This window comes from Mobula hypostoma, chromosome 13 (genome assembly GCF_963921235.1).
Source record: "Mobula hypostoma chromosome 13, sMobHyp1.1, whole genome shotgun sequence".
Lineage (NCBI taxonomy): Eukaryota > Metazoa > Chordata > Chondrichthyes > Myliobatiformes > Myliobatidae > Mobula > Mobula hypostoma.
The window spans coordinates 68,191,851-68,217,935 of NC_086109.1; the positions used below are offsets into that span (position 1 = coordinate 68,191,851).

The following is a 26,085-nucleotide window of genomic DNA, read 5'->3' on the forward strand; positions in this document are numbered from 1 at the left end:
AGAGGGCATGTAATAGAGCAAAATTAAGTGGAAGTTAGAATTTTGGGAAGCTTTTCAAAACCAACAGAAGACAACTAAAAAGTCATTAAAAAGGAAAAGATGGAATATGAAAGTAAACTAGCCAATTTTATTAAAGAGGATACCAAAAGTTTCTTCAGATACATAAAATGTAAAAGAGAGGCAAGAGTGCATATCAGACTGCTGAAAAATGATTCTGGAGAGGTAGTAATGAGGAACAAGGAAATGGCCAATGAACTGAACAAGTATTTTGCATCAGTTTTCACTGTGGAAGATACTAGCAGTATGGTAGAAGTTTCAGATGTCAGGGGTCATGAAGTGTGTGGTTACCATTACTAGAGCAAAAGTTTTTGGGAAACTGAAAGGTCTGAAGGTAAATAAGTGACCTGGACCAGATGGTGTACACCAAGGGCTCTGAAAGAGATGGATGAAGAGACTGTGGAGGCATTAGTAATGATCTTTCAAGAATTACTAAGTTCTGGAATAGATCCTGAAGAGTGGAAAAATGCAAATGTCACTCCACTCTTCAAAAAGGGAGAGAGGCAGAAGAAAGGAAACTAAAGGCCAGTTAGTCTGATCTCAGTGATTGGGAAGACATTGGAGTCGATTATTAGCAATGTGGTCTCTGGGTACTTGGAGGCACATGATAAAATAGGCCGAGGTCAGCATAGTTTCCTAAAAGAAAACCTTGCCTGATAAATTTGTTGGTATTCTTTGAAGAAATAGCAAGAAGGACAGACAAAGGAGAATCGGTTGATTTTGTGTACTTATGTCAGAAGGCCTTTGAAAAAGTGTCACATATGAGGCTGCTTAACAACTACAAGCCCATGGTATTACAGGAAAGAGACTAGCATGGATAAAGCAGTGGCTGATTGGAAGGAAGCAAAGAGTGAGAATAAAGAGTGCCTTTTCTGGTTGGCTTCCAGTGACTAGTGGTTCTCCACACGGATCTGAGTTGGGACCAATTCTTTTTATATTATATATCAGTGATTTAGATAGTGGAATTGATGGCTTTGTTGCAAAGTTTTCAGGCAATATGAAGACATGTAGGGGGGCAGGTAGTTTTGAGTCAGTAGAGTGGCTACAGAAGGACTTAAACAGATTAAGAGAATGGGCAGATGGAATATAGTGTCGGGAAGTGTATGGTCATGCACTTTGGTAGAAGTAATGAAAGGGTTAACTATTTTCTAAATGGAGAGAAAATTTTTAAAAAATGGGATGCAAAGAGAATTTTGAGTCCTTGTGCAGGATTTCTTAAAGGTTAATTTGCAGGTTGAGTCTGTGGTGAGGAAGGCAAATGCGATATTAGCATTCATTTCAAGAGGACTAGAATATAACAGCAAGGATGTATTGTTGAGACTTTATAAAGCACTGGTGAGGTCTCACTTGGAGTATTGTGAGCAGCTTTGAGCTCCTTATCTTAGAAAGAACGTGCTGAAACTGGAGAGGTTTCAAAGGAAGTTCATGAAAATGATTCCAGGATTGAATGGCTTGCCATATAAAGAACATTTGATGGCTCTGGGCCTGTATTCACCAGAATTTAGAAGAATAAGGGATGACCTCATTGAATCCTATTGAATGATGAAAGGCCTAGACAGAGTGGACATGGAGAGCATGTTTTCTATGATGGAACAGTCTAAGACCAGAGGACACAGCCTCAGAATAGAGGGGTGTCCTTTTTGAAAGGAGGTGAAGAGGAATTTCTTCAGACAGAGAGTGATGAATCTGTGGAATTGTTTGCCACAGGCAGTTGTGGAGGGCAGGTCTTCATGTATATTTAAGGCAGAGGTTGACAGATTCTTGATTGGTCAGAGCATGAAGGTATATGGGGAAAAGGCAGGAGGTGGGAGCTGAGAGGAATATTGGATCAGCCATGATGAAATGGTGGAGCAGACCTGAGGGCCAAATGGCCTAATTCTGCTCCTATATCTTATAGTTTTATGTCTTATTATTTGTATTAGGCTTTTAGCTCCAATTCTATTCAATGAATAGGGTTTAATACCTCCAGCTTTGTTAGTGGCTTCTGAGCCATGAAGTTTGGCCTCTAGAATACCAGTCCAATAGTTGTCAGATGATTATTTTATCATGCATTTCTGTGATACAGAGAAAAGTAGCTGCAGAGCAAAGAAAACTCTGACCTACATCAAATAACCACTGATTACTATTGGAGAGAGATTTGTCTATCAGTAGACTATCTCATTACCCTCATATGGAAATGAAGAATAAATAGTTGATGATTACTAAACCATGAATAAGCCATTGACTATGGGTTATTCAGTAATGCCAAGTGATTGGCACAGCACAAGATATTTTGTGCAAAATCTTCCAACAACCTGAAGACTCATACCATCCTAGACTTGATTTTAAGACTTTAAAATTCTGTATAACTATTGAATGGATATGTAAATATAGAGAAGATAAGAATATACAATATAATTCATGTCGTAATGCAATAAAGCTGTTGTTAAAACAATTTCTATAGATGCCATACGTTGTTGGCACAGCCTACATTCATTATCAATCAGTAGTTTCTCTTGAATAGTGGGTAATCATTGACCCATTGCATCTCACATAATGAAGGAACTTCCATAGTGCACCTTAGTGAGAATGGATGAATTGGACTCAATGGCCTGTTTTCACACTGTATAATCTATTATTCCATGAGTGCTGTTAGGTGGAGAGACCACAGACTCTCTGAGGAAGAAGGAATGGTGGTATGTATCCAGGATGAGGATGGTGTTGTTGGAAGGGAGATTGATGGTGATCCCACGTACATGCTACTTCTGCCTTTCAAGGCTGTAAAGATTTTCAGTTTAGGAACTGCATCCTATAGGAGATAAATACTGCAGCCAAAGTAGACTAACAAAGGATGGCATGAATGTAGGTAAGCTGTTGACCAAGGAACCTGCTTCGTCCCAGTTACCAAACAACTCCATCCATTGAGGCAAATAGAGACAATTCCCCAGTTTTTTGACTTGTTCCTTACAGATGGTGAGGAGGATTCCTGTTGTGAGCTACTCACAACTTAGTATCAAGCTTCCAATTTGACTAGAACACAACTTATATGTATGGCTGGCACAGCTGATGAAGGCTGACCTTTGCTGAAGCCTCAAACTTCGAGATGTGCGAACACAGTTCAGAGTTATTTGGTGTACTGTGTATATTTTGATGTCAGGAAAATGAAAGCAATGCATTGTGTAAATCAATACAATGGTTTCAGAAAACCTCTGGTATCTGCTATTCAACTTAGCAGACACAAATCCACATTCATCAGTCATCCAAAGGTTAGCAGGATAATGGGCTAAATCAGAAGTCAGCACACCTCATCTGCACATAGTGTTTCCCCTCACCTCCAGCACTAAATGCACCTTCTCTGATTACAAAAAAATTCCAAGAGCAGCAATTTAATGGCTGATAAATTTGTCTGAACAAAAGCATCCTTCACTCAGGTTTGCAATATGGGAATAAAGCTGGTCATAGAACCTCACAGGGTCTTTGCATATGTTGGATTCGTTTCAGTAGAGAGGAACTTATCCATTTCTTTTTGCATTAGCATGAAATCTTTAACACTTCATTTGTTCCAAATAAATGTTTTAGCAGAGGAAATGTGGAATTCAATTTCACTTCTTTGTCCTACATCAATAGTGTTTTGGATCCTTGTATTATTTTTGGAACAGTTTCAAATTCATTGTACTTCTTCAGTATTGGTTTAGTCTGAGAAGGAGCTATAATTTTATTCATCATCATGGACATGGAGTTATCCAAAATTGGGCAAAAATATTCCATGTCACAATTTGAAGAAAAGAGGGAGAGTTCTTCCTGTGTTCTTGGCAACAATTTTACCTCAAATGACATCTAGAAAAAGAGCATCTTATCACTATTTGTTGGTGTAATCTTGTGCCCAAACTGGCTGCAATACTTCCTGCATTAACTACATCAAAAGTATTTGATTCATATCAAAGCTCTTTGGGATGTCCTTCAGTTGTAAGAAATAACAAAAAGTGTAAGTTTATCAACCTTGAGCCTAATTTCCTTTGTTATCTGCAAAGTAAGATTCGTAAACCTTTGTAGGAATTTCCAGCAAATATGTTTGGTCTTCCATACGAGGCTGTTAGGCGGTGGAGACCTTAAATTGTTGGAACACATATATCAAATAATTATGAAATTACTGAAAATGGGATAAAATGGTTGGCTTCTTTTTCTGATTGGGTAATGAAGTCACTACTTTGCAAGTAATTTCAGAATTTCGGGTGGCAAAGTGACTAATGTCGTGAATACTGCTGTTCCCTTCTGCGCCTTGTGATGCATCGGGCGGCAGCCCTGCTTTTTCTTAAAGTGTTTTTGTCTGCTTTCTACAAGGCCGAGTTATTAGCTCAACACTCAACCCTGCACAGAATGGAAACTTGCAAGGAGCCAGCAGAATTTGAATCTAGGACCTCGACATCCGGTGTGGATGCCACTACACCACCAGCCAGCTCAATGTAGTGATTGAGTGATTGTAAAAGAGGCTGGAGACAGCTGCCACAAAACTTAGATCAGTGTGCTCTTTGACCATGAAAGCTGTTCCCAAGGCATGTACATTGATTTGTAAAGCAAATCCCATTGAATGCTGGATTGGTGAAAATGAATGCTTGCCCAAAGTCTTGTTTGAAGTATCAAAATAGGACACAATGTGGCCTCAAGCTAAAAATTTGCATCCAGATGATCTCAACGCATCAGGCCCCATCCATGGAAGGAAATGCCAGTCAATGTTGTGGGTCGAGATCCTTCATCTTGAGTCTAGTCCTAGGTGTCAAGCTGAAAGTTCCCTGTTCATTTCTCTCCACAGAATCAGCCTGACCCACTGCGATTGTTGAAGAGGTCAGGAAGTACAAGTTGATAATTACTCTATTTGCCAAGCTGACCGAACACTCTCCTCAAGATCTGTGTCTATTTTCAGGGATATCGACATTAATTCCAGGAAGTTTAGATCCTGACATCTTTAGGGTCTTGTGCAGCCTAAGTGGATAGACCTCCTTCTGATATATATTTATCCCAGTGGGATTTTTTTGCCCTTGAGGAAGCTTCTCACTTCCAGCTTTCTCAGTATTTCTCTTCACATAATTTACATTACAAAGTACAGCACTTTATTTTGTACAATGCTATGAAAAGCATGGAGAAATAAATTGGGGACAAAGTAACCAGTAGTTTATTGAGTTAAACCTACCCAGCTCATCTGACATTATGCTATCATTCAGGTATTCCAAAAAAATAGGAAAAAGGTTGACCAGAATTTAGATGTGACCCAAAGGCCAGGCAGGCCTGCTAATTTTCAGGCTGCCTTAAGAGGTTTGGAGTCTCCACCCACCACTTACCATCTGGAGTGGGAAATGGTGGAGCAATTCTACACTAGGAATTCACAGTGTCTATCATTCAATATCCTGCCATAAAAACCACCATGAGCACTTCTCAAAGAGGTGAATGTTCCCTAAAAAAAAGGATGCTGGATAGGATTGGTTTGTTTTCATTGGACCAGAACAGGCTGCAGGGAAACATGAATGATGTATGCATAATTATGAGGGACATAGGCAGAGTAGATAGTGCAAAATGATTCCTCTTTGCAGATGTGCCTATAACCAGAGGAAACAGTTTGATGATTAGGGTAGAAGATTTAGAGTGTATTTGAGGAAGGTGGTTGAAATCTGAAATGCACAATGTGGGGATTGGTGGAAGTAGGTAGTCTCTCAGAATTTAAGAAGTATTTGGGTGAGCACTTTCAATGCCTTGACACAAAAGGTTGAGCAAGGTAAGTTAGATTAGTATAGATGGATGCTTGGTGGGTGGAACAGAGGGGCCATGGTTCTTTTTCTCAGACCGAATTAAGGCATGGCAAGCTGAGAAATGTATCCTCATAGCAATAACATTAAGGTCGCAACGGATCTAATTTTCAGCCTGACTTAAGCAATATAAAGCTGAATAAAATTGTCCTTGGAACGGTAACATTAAACACACAAGTTGCTGGAGGAACAGCAGATCAGGCAGTATCAATGGAAAAGAATAACAGTCGACGTTTTAAGCTGAGATCCTTCATCAGGACTAAGTTCCTCCAGCATCTTGTGCCTGTTAGTCTGGATTTCCAAGACCTGCAGAATGTTTATCAGTAACGTTAAAGTTTTGTTGAAATTAAATAAAAATGAATTTGGGAAGTGGAGCATGTTGTGCAGGTTTTGCTCTGTTGTATATTTAGTAGCACTGAGCTGAAGTAATTATTTTCCCTATCTTTGCCGCTGTATTCCACACCTGAATTCCTAACATCTGTTTCATTTGCATCAAGCTCAAAGCAAGGAGCTTTCTGTGTTGGGTTTTATAAGGTTAGATCATGATGCGGTATTATTCCTTGCCAAGAGCTCAGATGAGAAGCAACCCCTTGGATTTATCAAGGGCCTCTAGAGAAATTATATAAACCAAGAGCAAAAGCTCGTCAAGCCACAGAATGACTCATTAGGACAGATGAGCAGAGCTTTTGTCATGAGGTAGGTTTTAGGAAAGAAATTCAAGAGAACGAGGTTAAGATGTGAGCATGTTATGGGGGAAATTCCAAAGTCTACAGCCAAGACAGCTGAATACACAACTGGAGTAACTAAATTCAAGAGTGAGCAAAATGCTTTGGAATGAGAAGAGTTCAGAGATTCAGAGATGGAAGTGGCTGCAGAGATTGTTGGAGATAACAGGGGTGGAGTGTAGTGGCAGAGTTTCTGATCATGGGAAAATCGTGAAGATCAAGGTGATAACTTGAAAAGTTAAGGAGTTATCAGGCCACGGTAGAATGTGGTTATTGTGTATGCTTTAATTCAGAAAGAGAAGTCAGCCTGGATGGGTGTGTTTTTGCAGGGGACAGGGTGGGAAGCTGACCAATAAGATATTGTAATAGTCAGATCTGGAAAGGACTGGTGGAAAGTTCCAGTAGCAGATGAGCTGAGGCAGGGGTAGAGATTTGGGAATAATAAAGATGGAAATGAGCAGTCATGTTGGAACAAGAATCTGGATGAAAACTCAGCTGTGTCAACAAAGTGAAAAGATGGCAGAAGAACTGGCTTGGCTCTAGTGCAGATATTTCCTTGGAATATTGCCAGGGAGCTGGGTTTGTGGGAATACCAAATACATTGGCTTCATTCTTCCACATACACAGTTGTAGAAAATGGCTGGCTTTGCAGTATTGAATGGGAGCTGCAAAAACTGGGGATCCTGGGTGAGTGTCAGAAACATTAAGCTGAATGGCATCACCATTAGCTTGGAAGCTGAACCAATTTACCAGCTTACCAGCTAGTTGTTATTTTGTCTTCGAATGCCACATTGATGGAGCAGTCGGCACATGAAGTAGTAGGCACACAAAGTAAGTTCTGGCAGACTGGGTGGATAAGACCTACAGCTAGGAAGACCAGAAGGCAGTTCTGCTATGCTCCATGGAAAGCGAAGGACATGACAAGGCACAGAAGGTGTCATGGTCATCCACGGCAACCAAGGAAGATCCCAGTTTGTGACACTTGTTCGTACCACTGGACCTGGACTTCTGAGGTCAAGGGAATGAAACTGCCCCAGTGCAATGGCTTTTCACTTTTAAAACTCTCCTACACAGGGACCGGCCGGTGGTGCAACGACATCGGTGCCGGACCCGGGAGCAGAGGTTCCCCGGTTCGAAACTAGTCAGGTCCGCCCCCGAGTACGCTTTCCATCCATGCCGGGTTGAGTTCCGAGATCGCAACTCGACCTCGTAAAATGAAGGGAAAAATACTGCAAAAATGTCTGTGTGAGGAGTGGCTGGCCACACAGTCTCTCCCTCTCACTCCACGCCTTGTAAAAAGCCATGAAAAATCCATCAGCATGGATGCACACACGGACACAGGCACAGATGCGCACGCACGCACACACAGACGCACATGTGCAGGCCCGCACGCCAAAAAAAAAACAAAAAAAACTCTCCTACACAGGTCTCCAATCATCATCAGACACAATGGAGAACCACCACCACCAGGCACATGGGATATAGAAATGAGTGAAAGACAGATTTCTAGTGGAACCCCGTGGTCAGACACCCTGAGCCAATAGGCTGGTCCTGGACTTATTTCATAATTTACTGGCACAATTTACATATTACTATTTAACTATTTATGGTTCTATTACTATTTATTATTTATGGTGCAACTGTAACGGAAACCAATTTCCCCCGGGATCAATAAAGTATGACTATGACTATGACTCTGACTGTGACTATGACTATGACTATGTGAGAGTGGGAAGAAAACCACTAGAGGTAATAGATGGGCTATGACCACAAATGTAAATGGAAGGAAAAACCAGTTAGTTAGCCAACTCAGAACAGCTGTCAGAGGAAGATGGGATGGCCAACTCCACTATCAAATGAAGAGAAATGGTTTTCTACAGAAAGTATTGTTTGAAACTTAGATTATATCTGTTTCAAAAGGGCAAGAAATCTGATTCAAGGGATGCAAATGTAAAGGAAGAAGACATGGGGCACAGATTTGGGAGGTAATATATTCAAGGGCTTTGGATAGGATAACAGTGAGCGATGAAACAATAGTTTGGGGTTGGAAAAGTTTGAGGTGAGGTATGGAAGATGTAAAACCTGAAAAAAAATGGATGATGAACAATTTTGTTGAAGCAGGAAAAAGCAAGTATAATGTGGATATCCTACACAGGATGAATTAGGAGAAAGCACGACAGGGGTTAGAATGGAACCAAAAGAAGCCAGATTCTCATGTTGAGGCCCAGAGAGATCTTAGCAGCTGGGACTTAGCTGTGGGAGGAGAAGATGGCGGTGCCACAGAGCTTGCGGCAGCCACTCTGGTGGTGATGTCTGTTATTTGTCAAGTAGGGTGCCGTGCACAATCCTGATCTGATGGAGATGGACTTGAGAGCACAGAGGAACATCTGATGAAACTTCTGAAATGCCTGATTCGCTGCTGCTGCCACTGTGTGGTCCAGAATCTCCGGAGGAGAAGGCCCCGAGTCCTCGGCTTTGCTTGTTGCTTGGCGGCTGAGGTGGGGTCGAAGCGCTTGGCAGAAGATGGTGCTCAGAGGGGCTTTGTTGGAGGGGCTGGTCGGAGGCTCGAAGTTTTTGGACGGACTCAGAGTCCGCTGCGGTCGGGTGTTTCCAATGGTGCTGCATCGGCAAGTTGGCGGCACTTGGAGGTTCATGGCAGGGAGAGTTTATCCCTTCTGCCACCTGCATGAGATGATGAGGCTATCGGGACTTTGAGACTTTTTTTTTACCGTGCCCATGGTCTGCTCTTTATCAAATTATGGTATTGTTTTGCACTGTTGTAAATATACGTTATAATTTTGTGGTTTTGTCAGTTTTAGTCTTGGTTTGTCCTATGTTTTTCTTGTGATATCATTTTGGAGGAATGTTGTATCATTTTTTAATACATGCATTGCTAAATGACAATAAACGAGGACTGGGTGTCCTCATAATCTAATATATATTTATCAAGGACTTGAATTCAGGGTTTGATGTCAGAAACAATCACTGCTTGACTAATGATGGAATAAAAATGACAATTTGGGCAGTGTCTATGGACTTGGATCTCTGGTACTCAGATAAATACTGATTTTTCTTGACCATAATAAATACTTACTAAGTTGAACTGTCTGAATCTCTCCTATCACTCCTATCCAACATATTGGAAAAGCTGTTTAGATCAGTGCAGGAATGGAGTAATATTTCTACTATTACAGAAAGGCTAGGGCACTCGTCAACAATTGAATGGAATCATTTTTTCTGCCTAAACTGTGGTAATATACTGTACTGCTTATAGAAAATATTTACAGACTGTTGATAATTCTGCAACAGTTAAAGTTGCAACCAGGTGGGATTTTTTTTTAAGGCTGAACCCAAAGTCTGAATAATTTCGCCTGTTTAGTTCTGCATTGCTTGGGTTTGGCAGCTTTATAAAGACTTGGATCACTGTTGCACAGTAAGTTGATATGGATGCCATAGTGCTGCCACTGGGTCAAAATGTTGTAATTTTCTAACAAAAATGTAGGGAGTTACTTTGTCAGAAAGATGGCAATGTGTCAAGTCAAAGGTTGACTCCACGTTCTCATGGCAACCAGGGTTGCCATGATTACCTACAGCTGCAGAACAAATAATCTATAAACTTGTCATTATCCAGGTTAAATAATTTCTCATCTATAACATTCCAGAATCTGGTCTCACTTAGAAGAACACCATAACAACCGTTTCCTTATGAAATTTCACTGTTACGAGTTATGCTCTGGTTTGTTAAGAACATTCAAGCTTTGTTGAAGTGATCATTCATGTGGCTAAAAGATGAAAATGAAAACTTGTGCGTGAATTATCAACATATTTGGCAACACCTTGTAGATTTTGTCTTCAGCACAAAATTCTCAATGACTCTAGGAGTCAAAGAAAGTCAAAGCAAAATTGTTTCCAGCTCAATAAAATTCATCCAAACTGCCTTCAATGGACATTCAATGGATTCAGTCCAAGAGGTTGGAACCCCTGACCTGGACCCAACATATTGTTGCAGCTACTAAGAAGGCATGACAGTGGCTACATTTCATTAGGAGTTTGAGGAGATTTAGGACGTCACCAAAAACACCTGAAATTCTTTACAGATGTACCGTGGAGAGCATTCTAACTGGCTACTTCACTGTCTGGCATGGGGGAGAGGCTACTGCGCAGGATCAAAATAAGCTGCAGACTGTTCCGAACTCAGTAAGCTCCATCATGGGCACTAGACTCCATAGTATCCAAGATAGTGATGCCTCAAAAAGGCAGAGCCCATCATTAACAACACCCGTCACCCAAGTCATTCCTTGTTCTCATTGCTACCATCAGGAAGGAGGTACACGAACCTGAAGGCACACACTCAATGATTCAGGAACAACTTCTTTCCCTCAAGAATCTGTCACTACATTTTATTTCTATTTTGCAATAATTATTTAATTTAACTATTATATGCTTCTCTTATTATTATATATTGCATTTTACTGCTGCTGCAAAGACAGCAAATTTCATGATATATGCCAGTGATGTCAAACGTCATTCTGATTCCCTTGCACCTCCAATGAACAACACACCTATTTTGACTGGTAGCAAATTGTTAGCTATGTTCAACTGTAACTACTGAATTTTTGTTTTGTATTGAAGTTCTTTAGGATCACATGGAGAATGTATGAGGCAACATGGTAATGTAGTAGTAACATGGCACAGTGCATTACAATACAGGCAGCTGGGTTCAATTCCTGCTGCAGCTTCTAATGAGTTTGTATATTCTCCCTGCGAGTGCATGTATTTCCTTCAGGTGCTCCAGTTTCCTCCCACAGTCCAAAGACCTACCAGTGGTAGGTTAATTGGTTATTGTAAATTGTCCTGTGTTTAGGCTATGGTTAGCTATGCTGGGCAGCATGCTTCGAAGGGCCAGAAGAGCCTATTCTGTGCTGTATCTCATTAAATAATAAATAAATAAATGGCTCCAAAGCCACAGTGGAGATAATTTAGAAATGACTAGCTTTATTTTTGGCTTCAGTGTTCAAAGAGAGAAATTTGTCAAGGCTGTTCATCACATGGAGTTTACATTAACACTCCAAATGATGAAGTCTTGACAAATGTGAACACTAGATATCTTGTGGAAGACAAAGCCAAAGTTGTGTTTGTTGAAAGATTTGTGAATGATTGATGATCATTGACAAGTATGAAGTATTAGTCAGCACAAGTATGTCTGTCATAGACGCTTTTATCCTGCTATCCCTCATGGATCAGCCAGCCAGCTCATTTTGGACCTTAGCCAATCCTTTACCCTTACGAGGAGTGATTGAGAAGTTCATGGCCTAAGGTAGAAGGAGTCAATTTTAGAAAACCTAGCACATTTATTTTTCAACATAGTCCCCTCCTACATTTACATACTTAGTCCAACAATCGTGGAGCATACGGATCTTGGTTCTCCAGAAAGTATCCACAGCAGAGGTGATTGATAAGTTCGTGGCCTAAGGTAGAAGGAGATGAATTATACAGCTCTTGTTACATGCACATGCAGTTCAATGCTTTGAGTGATTATGCAGAAAGTTTGAAGTTAATAACTCATCTCCTTCTACCTTAGGCCATGAACTTATCAATCACCCCTGATGAGTTATTAACTTCAAACTTTCTGCATAATCACTCAAAGAGTTGAACTGCATGTGCATATAACCAGAGCTGTATAACTTATCTGCTTCTACCTTACACCACAAACTTATCAATCACCCCTCGTATCTCCACTCAAGATAAGCTCTCCTTTAGGACTGCTCTGAATGCAATAAATGCCTCTATTTTGAGGCAGAAGAGCACAATTTCAATTTCTAAGGATAACATAAATGTGTAGGTGACTTATTGAGGACTTAACAAAAGTTGGGAGGAACATTTACACTAAGTGACAAGGAACAAAACAACAGGAGAGAACCATGAGCTATTCTGCCCTTCAGTCAGATTATCGCAGGTTGCCATCTTATCTACATTAAACTATTTTCTTTTATCACCTTTAATAATAACAAAAACAAAACACTTACCATTTCAGTGTTTAAAGCTTTTCTAGCCTGTTTTTTAGGAGTGGGCTCCACAATTCCATTATGCTGTTTGTGAAGCCTTCAATGCTAAAACGTGTCAAAATCAGGACATCACACTAGCTTGGGCTAATAATTAGCAAGTACAAGACTCAAGCGGTGACTATCTCCAATAAGGAAGAGTATAGTCAAATCCCTGTGAGAGTCATGACATTGCCGTCAATGAATACTACACAAATAGTGTAGTATTTTCCAGAAACGTCACTGTCAGTCATAAAAATACTGCAGTTGCAAGAGTACTTTGGAGTCTGGATATCCTGCAGTGAGTAGCTCTTCTGATCTGTCAAAGACTTTCCCCACCAGCAATGCACATGTCAGAAGTGTTTTCCACTTGCCTGATTGAGATTTGTTCTGATACTGCTCAGAGTTCTCATCATTCTCATCTGTTATGCTCATCCTGTGGTCTTTACATTAATGCAGAAACTTCTCTTTTTTCACACAGCCAAGCCAAAGATGAAGTTCATAGAATGACTTTCATTTCCAGATTAGTCTGGAATCAGTTAGCTTCACCACGTGCTCAGTGAGGACTGGTTGCATAGTACTTGATGCAGCTGCCTCCCAAGTGTCCCATGCTCTCAGTGATGTCTGCGTGGAATTTGCATGTCCTCCTTGTAACTGGGTTCACCCTGATATTCTAGTTTACTCTCACATCCCAAAGACATGCTGGTATGTTAACCACCAATTGTAAATTATCCCTGGTGTACCTGTAGATGGGTGGTGGGAAAATCAAAGAGAGTTGATGATGATGTGAGATAGATGGTTTTCCAGGAATACTCTGGAGAAGGACTGAGAGGATGTTTCTTTCCATATGGGAGTTGAGAAGCAAAGGGCACTATCTCAGAATAACATGTCATCATTGAGGGGGAATTATTTGGTCTCAGATGGTTTTGTCTTTGAAACCTCTTTGCCTTTGAGAGCTGTGGCTGCAGAGTTTTGGGCATACGTAAGGCTGATCTAAATAAAATTGCATTTGTTATAGAAATCACGGGTTATAGAGGTAGAAGACCTACGAAATGTCAAAACATCCATCATCTCATTGAGTGGAGGAACAGTTTCAAGAGGCTGGATGGCTTATTATTGTTCCTACTTATGATCTGACAGTCATCTTAATTACCCTTGAGGAGATGGTGGTGAGTACTCTTCTTAAGTTGCCACAATCCTTGAGGTAAAGACTATCCCACTGATTTTTGAGGATGTGAGTCTGGGATTTTGACCCAATGATGGTGATGGAACAGCAATATTTTTGCTGGAAACGAATGGGTTATCAAATTTAATGATCTGGCAAGATTCTTCGGAAAAATGCCCCTGGAGTCCCTCATAGAGCTTGCTAGCACTATTTCCTTCCTCTGCTCAGTGAGGGAGATGAGGCTGTGAAAACTGAACAGTGGTGTTCCCTGGCACTCTCCCCTCACTCCATTTCCCTTTGCTGCTACTGTTCTTCAAGCTCTGTCTCAACACCCATAGGCTCCAGGACTTCCCTGTGCTCCAAGTGGGTGTTTTAGGTTAGTGTGTTGGTGCCTTATGAAGCCTGTGCTGAAGAAGTCTATATGCTTGCTGGGTCTGTACTGCAGGGTAGCTTGGCAATGGTGCAGGCATCAAAAGCTCAGCCTCGAGTGACCAAATCCCAATTAACTACTGCCCATTCTCTTTAAATGCAGCTCCATACATTTGTTTGTTATGGACCATGTTGTGCGACGTGGGTGACCATGGTCTTTCCTTGACCATGATTGTTTTGGCATTCTCTTCTTCTGAAAAGTGATTTTTTTCAAGACAGGTGACCCCAGCCATTATCAATACTCTTCAGAGATTGTTTGCCTGGCGTTAGTGGTCGCATAACCAGAAAACCAGGACTTGTGATATACACCAGCTGCTCATACGACCATCCACCACCTGCTCTCATGACTTCACGGAGGGCTAAGCAGGTACCACACCTTGCCCAAGGGTGACCTGCAGGCTAGCAGAGGAAAAGAGCGCCTTACATTTCCATTGGTAGAGATGTATCTCCACCCAGCCATCCCAGCTCCATAAGACCCACCGTAAATGAAGTTAAAATCTGCAGTTTCCAGAAATCTGGAATAAAAAGGGAAAATGTTGGAAATTCTCAGTACCACATGAAGACTTCACACCATCCTGGACAACCTTTCAAACATGAGACACCAGCCTGTGCCAGGGTTGTGCAGCAAGAAGAGGACCAGTAGTGGACGATCATAAGGCAGGTTCCTAAAATCATCAGGAACAAGAGGAAGGATACCAGGGATGTCTAAAGCCATTAGAAGGGCACCAGAAACTTCCACAGCTCTTATTCCATCTGCACCTATCTTCTCTGTTTGGTGTGAGCAGCCAAGAAAGTAACAGTAAAGGCAATTGATCCACTGAAGGAATTCAGCGCATTAGATAGCATCTGTAGAAGAAAATAGCTGATGTTTTGCGACACTTCATCTGGAATTAGTTCCCTCAACAGGTGCTGCTTCACCCATTGAGATTCTCCAGCAGATTGGTTATTGCCCTGGATCTCAGCATCTGCAATCTCTGGGGTCTCGAAGTATAAAGTAGCCTTTGTTCCCAGGATATTGATGCCTGCCAAATATCGGTGCTGGAAGTCCAGTAGTCATTGTTATGTACCCTGTAACTGGGTTGCCAAACCAGCAGAAATGGAACGCTCGTTGGAGTCTGTGATTACTAGGAACTAATAAAGTTTTATTAAAGAAATAAATAATACAGTACACTAATCGCGAGGATATAAATGTAACAGGTTAGCAATGATAATACACACATATACCCAGAAATAGGCTAATAGGAATCAACCAAGCTCTATCGCAGTCTAGGGGTAAAATGATCAGTCTTAAGTGAAGCAGAGTTCAGTTCAGTTTAGTGCAGTTCGAAGTAATCGCTGTTGTACCGTTGGAGAGAGAGAGACAGAGAGAGAGAGAGAGAAAGAGAGAGAGAGAGAGTGAGAGATGCAGTTGGTTTCGGGCAGACCTTTCGATGTCTTCTGATCCTGCTGTAGTCATCGACTGTGATCCCTCCGTTCCGGATACGATCGTTCTTCCATAGTGAACCCTGCACTCAGGCAAGGGTGGACACACACACCAGGTTCCCACCGATCGTACCTTTACACCCTGTGAGCCTCTGACCAATTTCCCGCTAACCAGTCCTCCAAACTCCCACCAACTTGTGGGGGCGCACTGCTCTTTCCAGGGTCTCGTGGTGTCTCGTGCCTTAGCAAACCTGCTCTTTTTATCCCCCTGCTGGGGTATCACCCGTCCATCAAACTTCAAACAGTTCAGGTTCAAAGCAAACGGTCTGCCAATATCTGAATTATGTTTCTTTCTCGTTAATCTCTCTCTTCTCTCTTATTAGCATTTTGAATGTTTCTCCATTGTCTTCCGTTATCTCTCATTAGCATCATCCGTCTGGTAGCTCTGCTTGGCGCCACACATGACATCATGTGCATTTCATTGAGATAAGGCGGCATGCTTTGGGAGGAGATAACCCTCTCACAGTCCAAAATGAAGTTTGTGTTGAGACAGTGAAACTTCCTGAATTGATGAAAAGGGGCAGATTCATCACGAGTACCATAGACGGTGTCCGGGTGCACTCTGTGAAGCCAGCAATGCTGACAACCCCAAGTCCTACTGAAATCAGTGTGAATTATTTGTGAATCCCGACATGAGATCAGGAATATGTTTGGAATGATCTCACCGTGAGGAAGCTCAGAGTGACCATGGTGTTGAATTCCATGAAGAGAAAGATTCAGGCATGAGACAGTGGCCAAATGACTTCCTGTAAAATGTCATGCACCTCAGTGCTGATAACCTTGGAAGGCTATTATAGGTCCAGGTAGGATGTGGTAACTCTGAAGATTCTCTGGGAGTGCACACTTTGCTGGTAAGTGTACCTCCACCTACTGCTCTGAAGGGCCTTCTGGAATCTACCAGCCATGGTCATAGCCAAGTCTCCAGTAACAGAGTGGAGATTTGGTCTCACCACTGAAGCACCCTTGAGCAAAGTATCTCAGTAGCTAAAAATTAGGAAAGCACACTCTGTGAATATTGGGACAGACCTGAAACTCCTGCAATTGATACTGAATGTGACTAGTCAGTATCTTAATGTCAATACAACGTTCCTTTAAGTTGCAAGAAATGGAACAAACTAGGCCATGGTGCTTCTACTGAATTGTTCATTGATAGTCATTGTAAGGAGCCACCAGCTCTAGGATGAAAATGCGTACCACACAAAGAATGACATTAAGTGCAGAGAGAGGACACTTGGAAATGATTGGCAACAAGCTCTGCACTACGTGTAGGGTTCTCAGTAATATTAGATGGACTATTACCTGTTAATTGCTTATTACAAAATGGCTTCTCTGAACTGTTAAAATAAACTGGCTTCTTGTACTGTTAACGGCTGAGTAAGGGGTCCTCTGTAGAGTGGGCATGTGGCCAAGTGGTTAAGGCATTGGACTAGCTACCTGAAGGTCGTGAGTTCGAGCCCCAGCTGAGGGGACGTGTTGTGTCCTTGAGCAAGGCACTTAACCACACATTGCTCTGCGACGACACTGGTGCCAAGCTGTATGGGTCCTAATGCCCTGCCCTTGGACAACATTGGTGTCGTGGAGAGGGGAGATTTGCAGCATGGGCAACTGCTGGTCTTCCATACAACCTTGCCCCGGGCTGCACCCTGGAGCGTGAAGACTTTCTGAGCGCAGATCCATGGTCTCGCAAGACTAATGGATGCCTTTACTTACTTTTAAGAGGTTCTCTGTGGTAGCATGTTTGGGTTATAATTAGTGATAATGGAAATTGTATTTGTTTGCTAGCCAATGGAAGTCATGTTATGCTATCTTGTATGTGTGTGCTGAGCTGAGGATCAGGGGCTTTTTCGAGATGTGAGTGGAGAGGACGGATGTGCGGGAATGGACCGCGGTTCCAGGGCAGCAGATACTGGCCCTCGGGGGTTCGGATGGTGGCCGAAGTCTCGAAAGGATGTTGTGGATGGAATCAGAGGCGTGAGCTCTAACGTATTTACGTTAATCAGCCATGATCACAGTGAATGCCGGTGCTGGCTTGAAGAGCCGAATGGCCTACTCCTTCACCTATTGTCTATTGTCTATTGTATTAAAATATTATGTACACAAAACTGATAAATTTACTTATTTGGCACCTTTTCTTTAAGTTGTTTCTACTAACCTATCATTACGAATTGCTATAAAGTATATTTCGTTACTTGCACTTTGTCTATTGTTTGATATAGGTGTCGCTGCTGATATGTGGGGGTCTTACACCGTATCCGCACCAAGCATTTACACTGTTTGATGGGGGTTGACGGCTATTCACTCTAGACAACGGGAGTCAGGTGGGGTTAAAGAGGTTACACAGGTAAAGTCAAATCATGAGCAATTAGTGACTAAAAAATACAGTACACCTACATAATCCAATTTCTAGGCGATTATCATGACACCAGACCATCCTTTAATCATTATCTTTAGATGTGTGTCTGGACAATGTAGCTACATTGTTATTAATCCCAAGTATCTCTGTGGCTTTTTCAGTAGAATCAGATGAAAGTGATTAAATTCTTTTTTAAATGCTGTATATCCATTGGACATTCTTTGTTAACTCATCCTATCAGCTTTCCAAAGAGGGTTTGTGAGCCTGACATATTGCCTCTCCAACCATCTTCTTGGCTTTGTGGTCTTCAGGTGATAGCATTCAGCAGAAAGCAGTCCGTGCTTTTCCAGTTAATGTTAATCTAACTTCAATATTTCTCTGAATTATAACCATAGTCAGGATATAAACTTCCACATTTTCATAAGATGAGTGAGAAACTTTATATACAGATGACCACTGCATTGCAGCTGTCAGGTGACAGTGTGACGAAAAACCAAGTTATCAGAAGATTGATGCTGATGAGAGAGATAAGAGAGACAAAGGGAGAAGCGTTCAAAATGTTAATGAGAGACAAGAGAGATTAACGAAAAGAGACACAGTTCCGAGTATTGACAGACCGGTTGCTTTAAACCTGAACTGTTTGAAGTTTGATGGACAGGCGATACCCCAGCAGGGGGATAAAAGGAACAGGTTCGCTAAGGCAAGACAGACACCACGAGATCACGAGATAACGAGACCCTGGAAGTGCGGTGTGCCCCCACAAGTTGGTGGGAGCTTGGAGGTCTGGTCGCGGGACCGACCATAGACGCACAGGGTGAAAAGGTACGATTGGCGGGAACCTGGTGTGTGTGTCTGCCCTTGCCTGGGTGCCGGGTTCACCACGGAAGAACGATTGTATCTGGAATGGAGGGGTCACAGTCGGTGACCCCAGAAGACATTAAAAAGGGCTCGCCCGAAAGCTAACTGCAAGGAATATCAATGGTCTGTTTGAATCCGATTTGCATATCATCATTCGCTCTCTCTCTCTCTCTCTCTCTCTCTCTCTCTCTCTCTCCAATGGCACAACAGCGATTGCTGCGAACTGTACTAAGCTGAACTGAACTCTGCGTCACTTGAGACTGATCATTTTACCCCTAGACTGCGATAGAGCTTGATTGATTCCTATTATCCTAGGTCTGTGTACATGTGTGTTTTATCATTGCTAACCTGTTGCATTTATATCCTCGCGATTAGACTACTGTGTTACTTGTTTCTTTAATAAAACTTTCTTAGTTCCAGTAATCCAGACTCCAACTAAGTGGTCCATTTCTGCTGGTTTGGCAACCCAGTTACCGGGTACATAACAACAGAAATTCACCCTGACAGAATTTAACAACACTACACAAAATATAGAGATATGGAGTAATAGAAATTATGTGAAAAACACAGACTTCTCTTTCATATTTCTTGACACATGCAGATGATGCGGCCTCGGACTATGGAAAATTTCGATGTGGTTCCTTTTCTAGGAACGCAAGTCATGCCATATTGCAAAAGAATCAGAATCAGAAGAATCATAACCGGGTTTATATTTACTGACATATGGCGTGAAATGGGCTGCTTTCTGGCAGCAGTACAGTGCAAGACATAAATATTGATGTAAGTTACAATGAATAATGAAATACCGCAAAAGTGGAATAGTGAGGTAGTGTTCATATTTAGTTCATGTTTTTCACCATTTAGAAATCTGATGGTGGAAGGGAAGAAGCTGTTCCTAAAATTAGATTAGATTAGATTAGATTAGATTAGATTCAACTTTATTGTCATTGTGCCGAGTACAGATATAAAGCAAATGAAATGCATTTAGCATCTGACCAGAAATGCAAAGAATAGCATTATTTACAAAATAACTGTGAATAAAAAAAGTGCTACAGCACACAAATATAAAAGTACTGAGACAGTACAACACAGATGCAATACTGCTTAGCGCTGTGATGAGAGGTTCAGCAGTGTCACAGCCTCAGGGAAGAAGCTCTTCCTGTGCCTGCTGGTGCAGGAGCGGAGGCTCCTGTAGTGCCTACCGGATGGGAGGAGAGTAAAAAGTCCATGGTTAGGGTGAGATGCATCCTTGATAATGCTTTTCACCCTGCCCAGGCAGCATTTATGGCAGATGTTCTCATCTACCATGATTGGGTGCCGATAATCTGCTGGGCAGTTTTCACCACATGCTGGAGTGCTTTGCGGTCCAATACGGGACAATTGGGCGAGAGGAGAAGATGGCAACATGACGCAGTGCACGCAGCTCTCCAGTGAAATGATATCGTATCTGTTAAATAGGGGCTGTGGACAATTCTGATTTGATGGAGACAGACGTGAGAAGCAGAGGAACATTTGGAGAAATTTCTGAAATGCCTGGTTCACTGCTGTTGTTTCTGTGTGATCGAGAATCTCCGAAGGGTAGGCCCCAAAATCCCCGGCTTTGCCTGCTGCTGGTGACTGAGGCCGAGGTCGAAGCGTTCGGATAGAGATGGTGCTCGGTACTCGGTGTTGGAGGGCTGATCAGAGCTCAAAGTTTTCAGACGACTCAGAGTCGGACTGTGGTCGGGCATGGCAGGGAGAGTTTTCTTCCTTCTCCCGTCTGTGTGAGATGTGGGACTTTCGAGAAACTTTGAACTTTTTTTACTGTGCCATGGACTGTTCTTCATCAAGTTATGGTATTGTTGCACTGTTGTAACTATATGTTATAATTATGTGGTTTTGTTAGTTTTTCAGTCTTGGTCTGTCCTGTGTTTTTGTGATATCACACCAGAGGAATATTGTATCATTTCTTAATGCATGCATTACTAAATGACAATAAAAGAGGACTGCGTGTCCTCATAATCTAATCTAATCTAATTGCCATACCATACTGAGATGCAGCTGGAGAGTATGCTCTCAATGGTACAGCAGTAAAAGTTCGTCAATATCCTGGGACAGAGGTTAGCTTTCTTCATTCTCCGCAGGAAATAAAGGCTCTGTTGCGCCTTTTTGATCAGGATAGAGGAGTTCAGGGACCAGGTGAGATCCTCGGAATTGTGGACACCGAGGAATTTGAAGCTTGATGCACGCTCCACTGCAGTTCCGTTGAGGTAGATGGGGATGTCAGTGTGACTCCTGGCATGCCTGAAGTCCACAATAATCTTCTTGGTCTTCTGGGTGTTAAGGGCCAGATTGTTGTCGGCACACCACGCAGCCAGGTGCTGGACCTCGTCCCTGTAGCCGTCTCGTCATCTCCTCTGATTAGACCAATGTTGAGTGTGTGGCTTTGGGCTCCTCCTCCAATAAGATTTTTACTTCACTGAGGTTTGTAATGTCTATAGGATGTTCAGTATTGCTGATTATTAAGACACTAACAAGGCAGCACTGTGGAGCAGCTAGCAGACTGGGTTCAACCCCGGTCTCCAGTGCGGTCGGGATGGAGCCTGCACATTCTCACTGTTACTATGTGAGTTCCCACTGGATTCTTTCAAAAAAGAGTTAGATAGAGCTCTTAAGGATAGCGGAGTGAAGGGATATGGGGATAAGGCAGGAACTGGATACTGATTGTGGATGATCAGCCATGACCACAGTGAATGGTGGTGCTGGCTTGAAGGGTCGAATGGCCTACTCCTGCACCTATTGTCTATTGTCTTCAGTTTGCTTCCACATTACAAAGCCATGCAGATTTGTAGGTTAACTAACCATTGTAAATTACCCCTTCTGTGTGGGTGGGTCACGTTTTAGGGGCAGTTGATGGGTATATGGCGAAAATAAAATGGCTAATGTAGGATTAGTGTGAATGGATACCTTATGGTTGACATGGACTTGATGGGCTGAAGGGCCGGCCCTGTGCTGTAATAGAAGTAATGCAACCATCAGAGTTCTCTTTATTGAAGGCAACAAACTCTCAAGAAACACCAATGGCTGCTACAACAGTGTATTGGAAGTCACATCACATGGTAGATTAAATTCTTATACCATACTTACACTTGTACACCAAGTTAGGCTATTAGCAACCAGCATTTTAAAATAAAAATTCAGCTGTAATGCACCTACCTTCTGAATGCTTCCGAAAGCATTTATACATCGTGAGCAATCTTGGATTTGTATCTAAGGAAGGATGTGCTATCTTGGGAGAGAGTCCGGAGGAATTACCCGAGGAATGAAAGACTTAACATATGAGGAATGCTAATGTCTCCAGGCCTGTAATTAATGGAGTTCAGAAAGATGAAGGAGTCGTGGTGATATCTTTGAATCTGCTGGATACTGACAGACCTGGATAGAGTGGAAATAGAGATGATGCTTCCATTCACAAACAAGAGAAAATCTGCAGATGCTGGAAATCCAAGCAACACACACACATTCTGGAGGAACTCAGTAGGCCAAGCAGCTTCTATGGAAAAGACTACCATTGACATTTCAGGCCGAGATCCTTCATCCTGCTGAAGGGTCATAGCCTGAAATGTCGACTTTTCCATAGATGATGTCTGGCCTGCTGAGTTGCTCAGGCATTTTGTAAGAAGGATTCTATTGCTAGGAGAGTCCAAGATCTGTGGACACAGACTCAGACTAAAGGAATGTCCCTTTAAGGTTGAGATGAGGAGGAATTTCTTCAACCACAGGGTGTTGAATATGTGGAAATTGTTGCCACAAAGAGCTATCACTGGGTGTATTTAAGGCAGAGATTGATACATTATTGATTGATAAAGGGGTTACAATTTTTAGGGAGAAGACCAGAAAACAGGTTGATAAAAACAGCCATGATTGAATGGTGGAGCAGATTTGATGGGCTGAATATACTGATGCTCCTATATCATAAGGCCTTAAGGTTTCTAAGTATTTGGTGAGGTTGGGTCATTTAACCTTTTCAGAAATGAGGTTATAGATTTTTTTTCATTATGTTCCAAACCAGGGGTGGTGGGGTTGTCATGATCTAAAAGTATGGTGGCTGAACAGGAACGTAGAAGATTGGCATGCAGGAACAGACCAGCTATTTCGTTAAACCTGCCCAACACACCATGAGGGTTGAAGCATCATGAATTACAGAAGAAAAAAATCAGAGGTCAATAGTACCAAATGACTATCCACATGTTCATCCCAACCAGGAATCAAAACATCAGATCAAATGTCTTTGATCAGAAATATCAACAGCTTCGCTTTCCAAAGATGTTGACTGATTTGATGAGCATTTCCGGCATTTCCAAAATCCACAGTTTCTTTTTCTTTGTGGTAATATAAGTTGTTTTTGCTCTAGCCCCTTCCCCCTCAAGCCATGTAATTCTCTAAGAGAAAAGGAAAGAGATCCAAGGAGAATATGTGATGAGATAAACCGGAAACATGCATCGTGATCTCAAGCCTGGATATCACAAAGGTACAGGGCATCAAGCACAAAGTTCACCTCACCAAAGCCCACCTCAATATGTATTAATTAGTGATAGATACTCTCTTAATAAGGAAGTTCCATGTGCAGTAAATAGTACTGGATGGCTTTCAACTTTTGGAGCTGGAATTCACTCCGAGAACAGAAACAGTGTATCGGAGAACCAACAAAACTGAGCCAACTAACTTGGATTTTTCATTACAATTTGTATTTAACCCAACTTATTTTATATACTCTCCATTCAAATACAGGATTGTTGACAAACTATGAAGCGTGCATGAGATGAATTACATGAAGAAATTTACTCTTTGAAAGGATGTTTAGCACATATTTTTCTTTCATTACTTTCAATGTGTTTGGCCAGCTGCCATTACTGCCATTGCTCTTGGCTTTTTGTTTCATGGACTTTGAATGACTTCCCACTGTATAAAAAGCAAGAGAACAAAGATGCAATGCTAAGAGCTAGCTGATATAAAAAATCAAAGAGCTTTTTAAACGAAGCCTTGGCAAAGCGAGATGAAAGAGCCAACTTGGCAATGAGAATGAGCTCGGTGCTCACATCATGCTCAAATTTGCGCCAGATGTATTGATGCTGTGCCTAATGAATTGACGGTATCACAGCAGTGAGGCCGTACTGGAAGCCCTTGATCTGAGGGGTCAGGGAGGCCAGGTTGTTTGATGGTTTCCTGTGAGCGTGACAAAATAACTTTGATGTATTATCACTTCTCACAATGCAACTGTGTGTTTCATTCTTGTTACTCAATCACTGGAAGATAGTGTGCATTCAGCCAGATATTTGCTAGGACAACATCATAGTGGGTTGCACTTATCAGGACCTGGGACGTCCCGTCTTGAGCTGCATGTGGAGTCACACTAATCATTGGGAAGTTTATGAGATCCTAAAGATGCTTCCTTCGATAGCCACAGGACCATTGCAGAGAAACTGCCACAGAACTGGGGAAATACACTGGGGTTCTGGCAAGTGGGAGTGCTCTGGGTGATTAGGTGCCCTCCCCCCACAACCTGGTGGCCTGATACAATGGAATTTCAAGGCTAAGGGGCCCTACCTGTTGAGACACAGGCTGATCAAGGGGACAGTGGGGGCAGCAGGCAGTTCAGATCTGATTTCTCTCAAAATCCATGAACTGCTTACCTCAGGGGCAAAGTGCAATGTTTCAACTATCCTGCGCACCGAAAGCCAAGTCAGGCAATTGTGTGCAAGAAATTGATGTTTCAGTACAATCAGTTTCATTGGCATCTCACTGCCAATCCCAACGCTATTTGCTTCTGATTTTCTTCATTACTTTTCAGTGATGATTATGGGTCAAAGCCTGCACCTTATGCGACTTATTGCAGTGAAGGAAGTGAGTACTACACAAGGTCATAGGTGCATGGCTGACACCAGGAAAACATTAAATGTAAAAATTTGAGCAGGAATAGGCCAGCCAACCTCAATTCCCATGTACCATTCAAAAACATCATGGCTGCCTCAGTTCTATACTACAAAGCAAGAAATGGTCTGTGAACCCATTAGCAATTGGAAAGGTCAGGTACAAGCCGAATCAAGGTGGCAGGGCCCAGGCCTCAGAGTGTATTGAAGCATCTAAACCAAAAGTTTGGACGACGATGACTTAAGTGCCTTGCTGAGTCAGGAAGGTTGGGCATAGGCCAAATCGAGGCATGTTGAAGTGATGTAATCCAATGTTTGGATGATATGGGCCAGATTGAAAAGATCAGACGTCGGGGCCCGAGGCGAGGGATGGATTGGTTTGGCTCGATGTTCTGCCCTGCGTTGAAATAAGAAGCTGTGGACAGATGATTTGTGGACTTCAGTTCAGAACTATATTTGCTTGCTTTTATTGTTTGCATGATTTGATTTTTTTCTCTGTACATTGGGTATTTGATGGTCTTTTTAAAAATGCGTTCTTTAGGGTTTCTTTCTTTCATGGCTGCCTGTTAGGAGATGAATCTCAAGGTTGTATAATGTATACATACTTCGATAATAAATGTACTTTGAACAATACCTCATTAATTTGTTTCCTTTGCACTATTTATTTATTTGTAATTTTATGTCTTTTCACTGTACTGTTCTACAAAAACAGCAATTTCACTTCTTATAAGACAGTAATAATAAATTTAATTCTGATTTTGAAGTTCAGGTTCAAGTTAATTGTCATAGGCATAAATACCCAGGGTATAAATACCATGAAAATGAGCTTTTTATAGCAGCGCACTATTTTTTACACACATCACAACCATAAGTAATTCTTAATTGAACATAAATTATACAAAACTTATATAACAAAATAAACAAAAATAAACATTTTAAGAAAGTTTAGGAAAATAAAGTTGAAAGTAGAATTAGGGTGTATTCTGGTCAGTTTAGGAACCTGATAGAAGTGAGGAATGATTGCAGTCTATCCACAGTATTCTTCCACTTCATTGCTTAGCAAGAAACTGTCTTCAGTGCTAAAAAATATTCAAAGATCCTTCGTCCACCAGCTCTAGCAGAGAGGAGTTCCAAAAATTCTTGAAACTCTGAGATTAAAAAAACTGTCTTCAATTCTGCCTCAAATCGATGATTCCTTTTTTTTGAACAGTGACCCACTAGTTCTAGATTCTTCCATGAGAAGAAGTATCCTCTCTATATTCACCCTGCCATTCCTAATCAAATCTCCT

At 41.8% G+C, this 26,085-nt stretch overlaps 1 protein-coding gene across 1 annotated transcript in view; it reads right to left on the reverse strand.

Moving 5' to 3' along the window:
* fkbp16 (FKBP prolyl isomerase 16) overlaps nt 1-12,616 on the reverse strand; it is a 226,054-nt gene extending 213,438 nt beyond the window's left edge. The window contains exon 1 of the mRNA XM_063065903.1: nt 12,586-12,616. Within this exon, the coding sequence (XP_062921973.1) occupies nt 12,586-12,588 (3 nt within the window). The 5' untranslated portion in view covers nt 12,589-12,616. The remainder of the gene's footprint in view (nt 1-12,585) is intronic.
* Nucleotides 12,617-26,085: the final 13,469 nt, after the last annotated feature.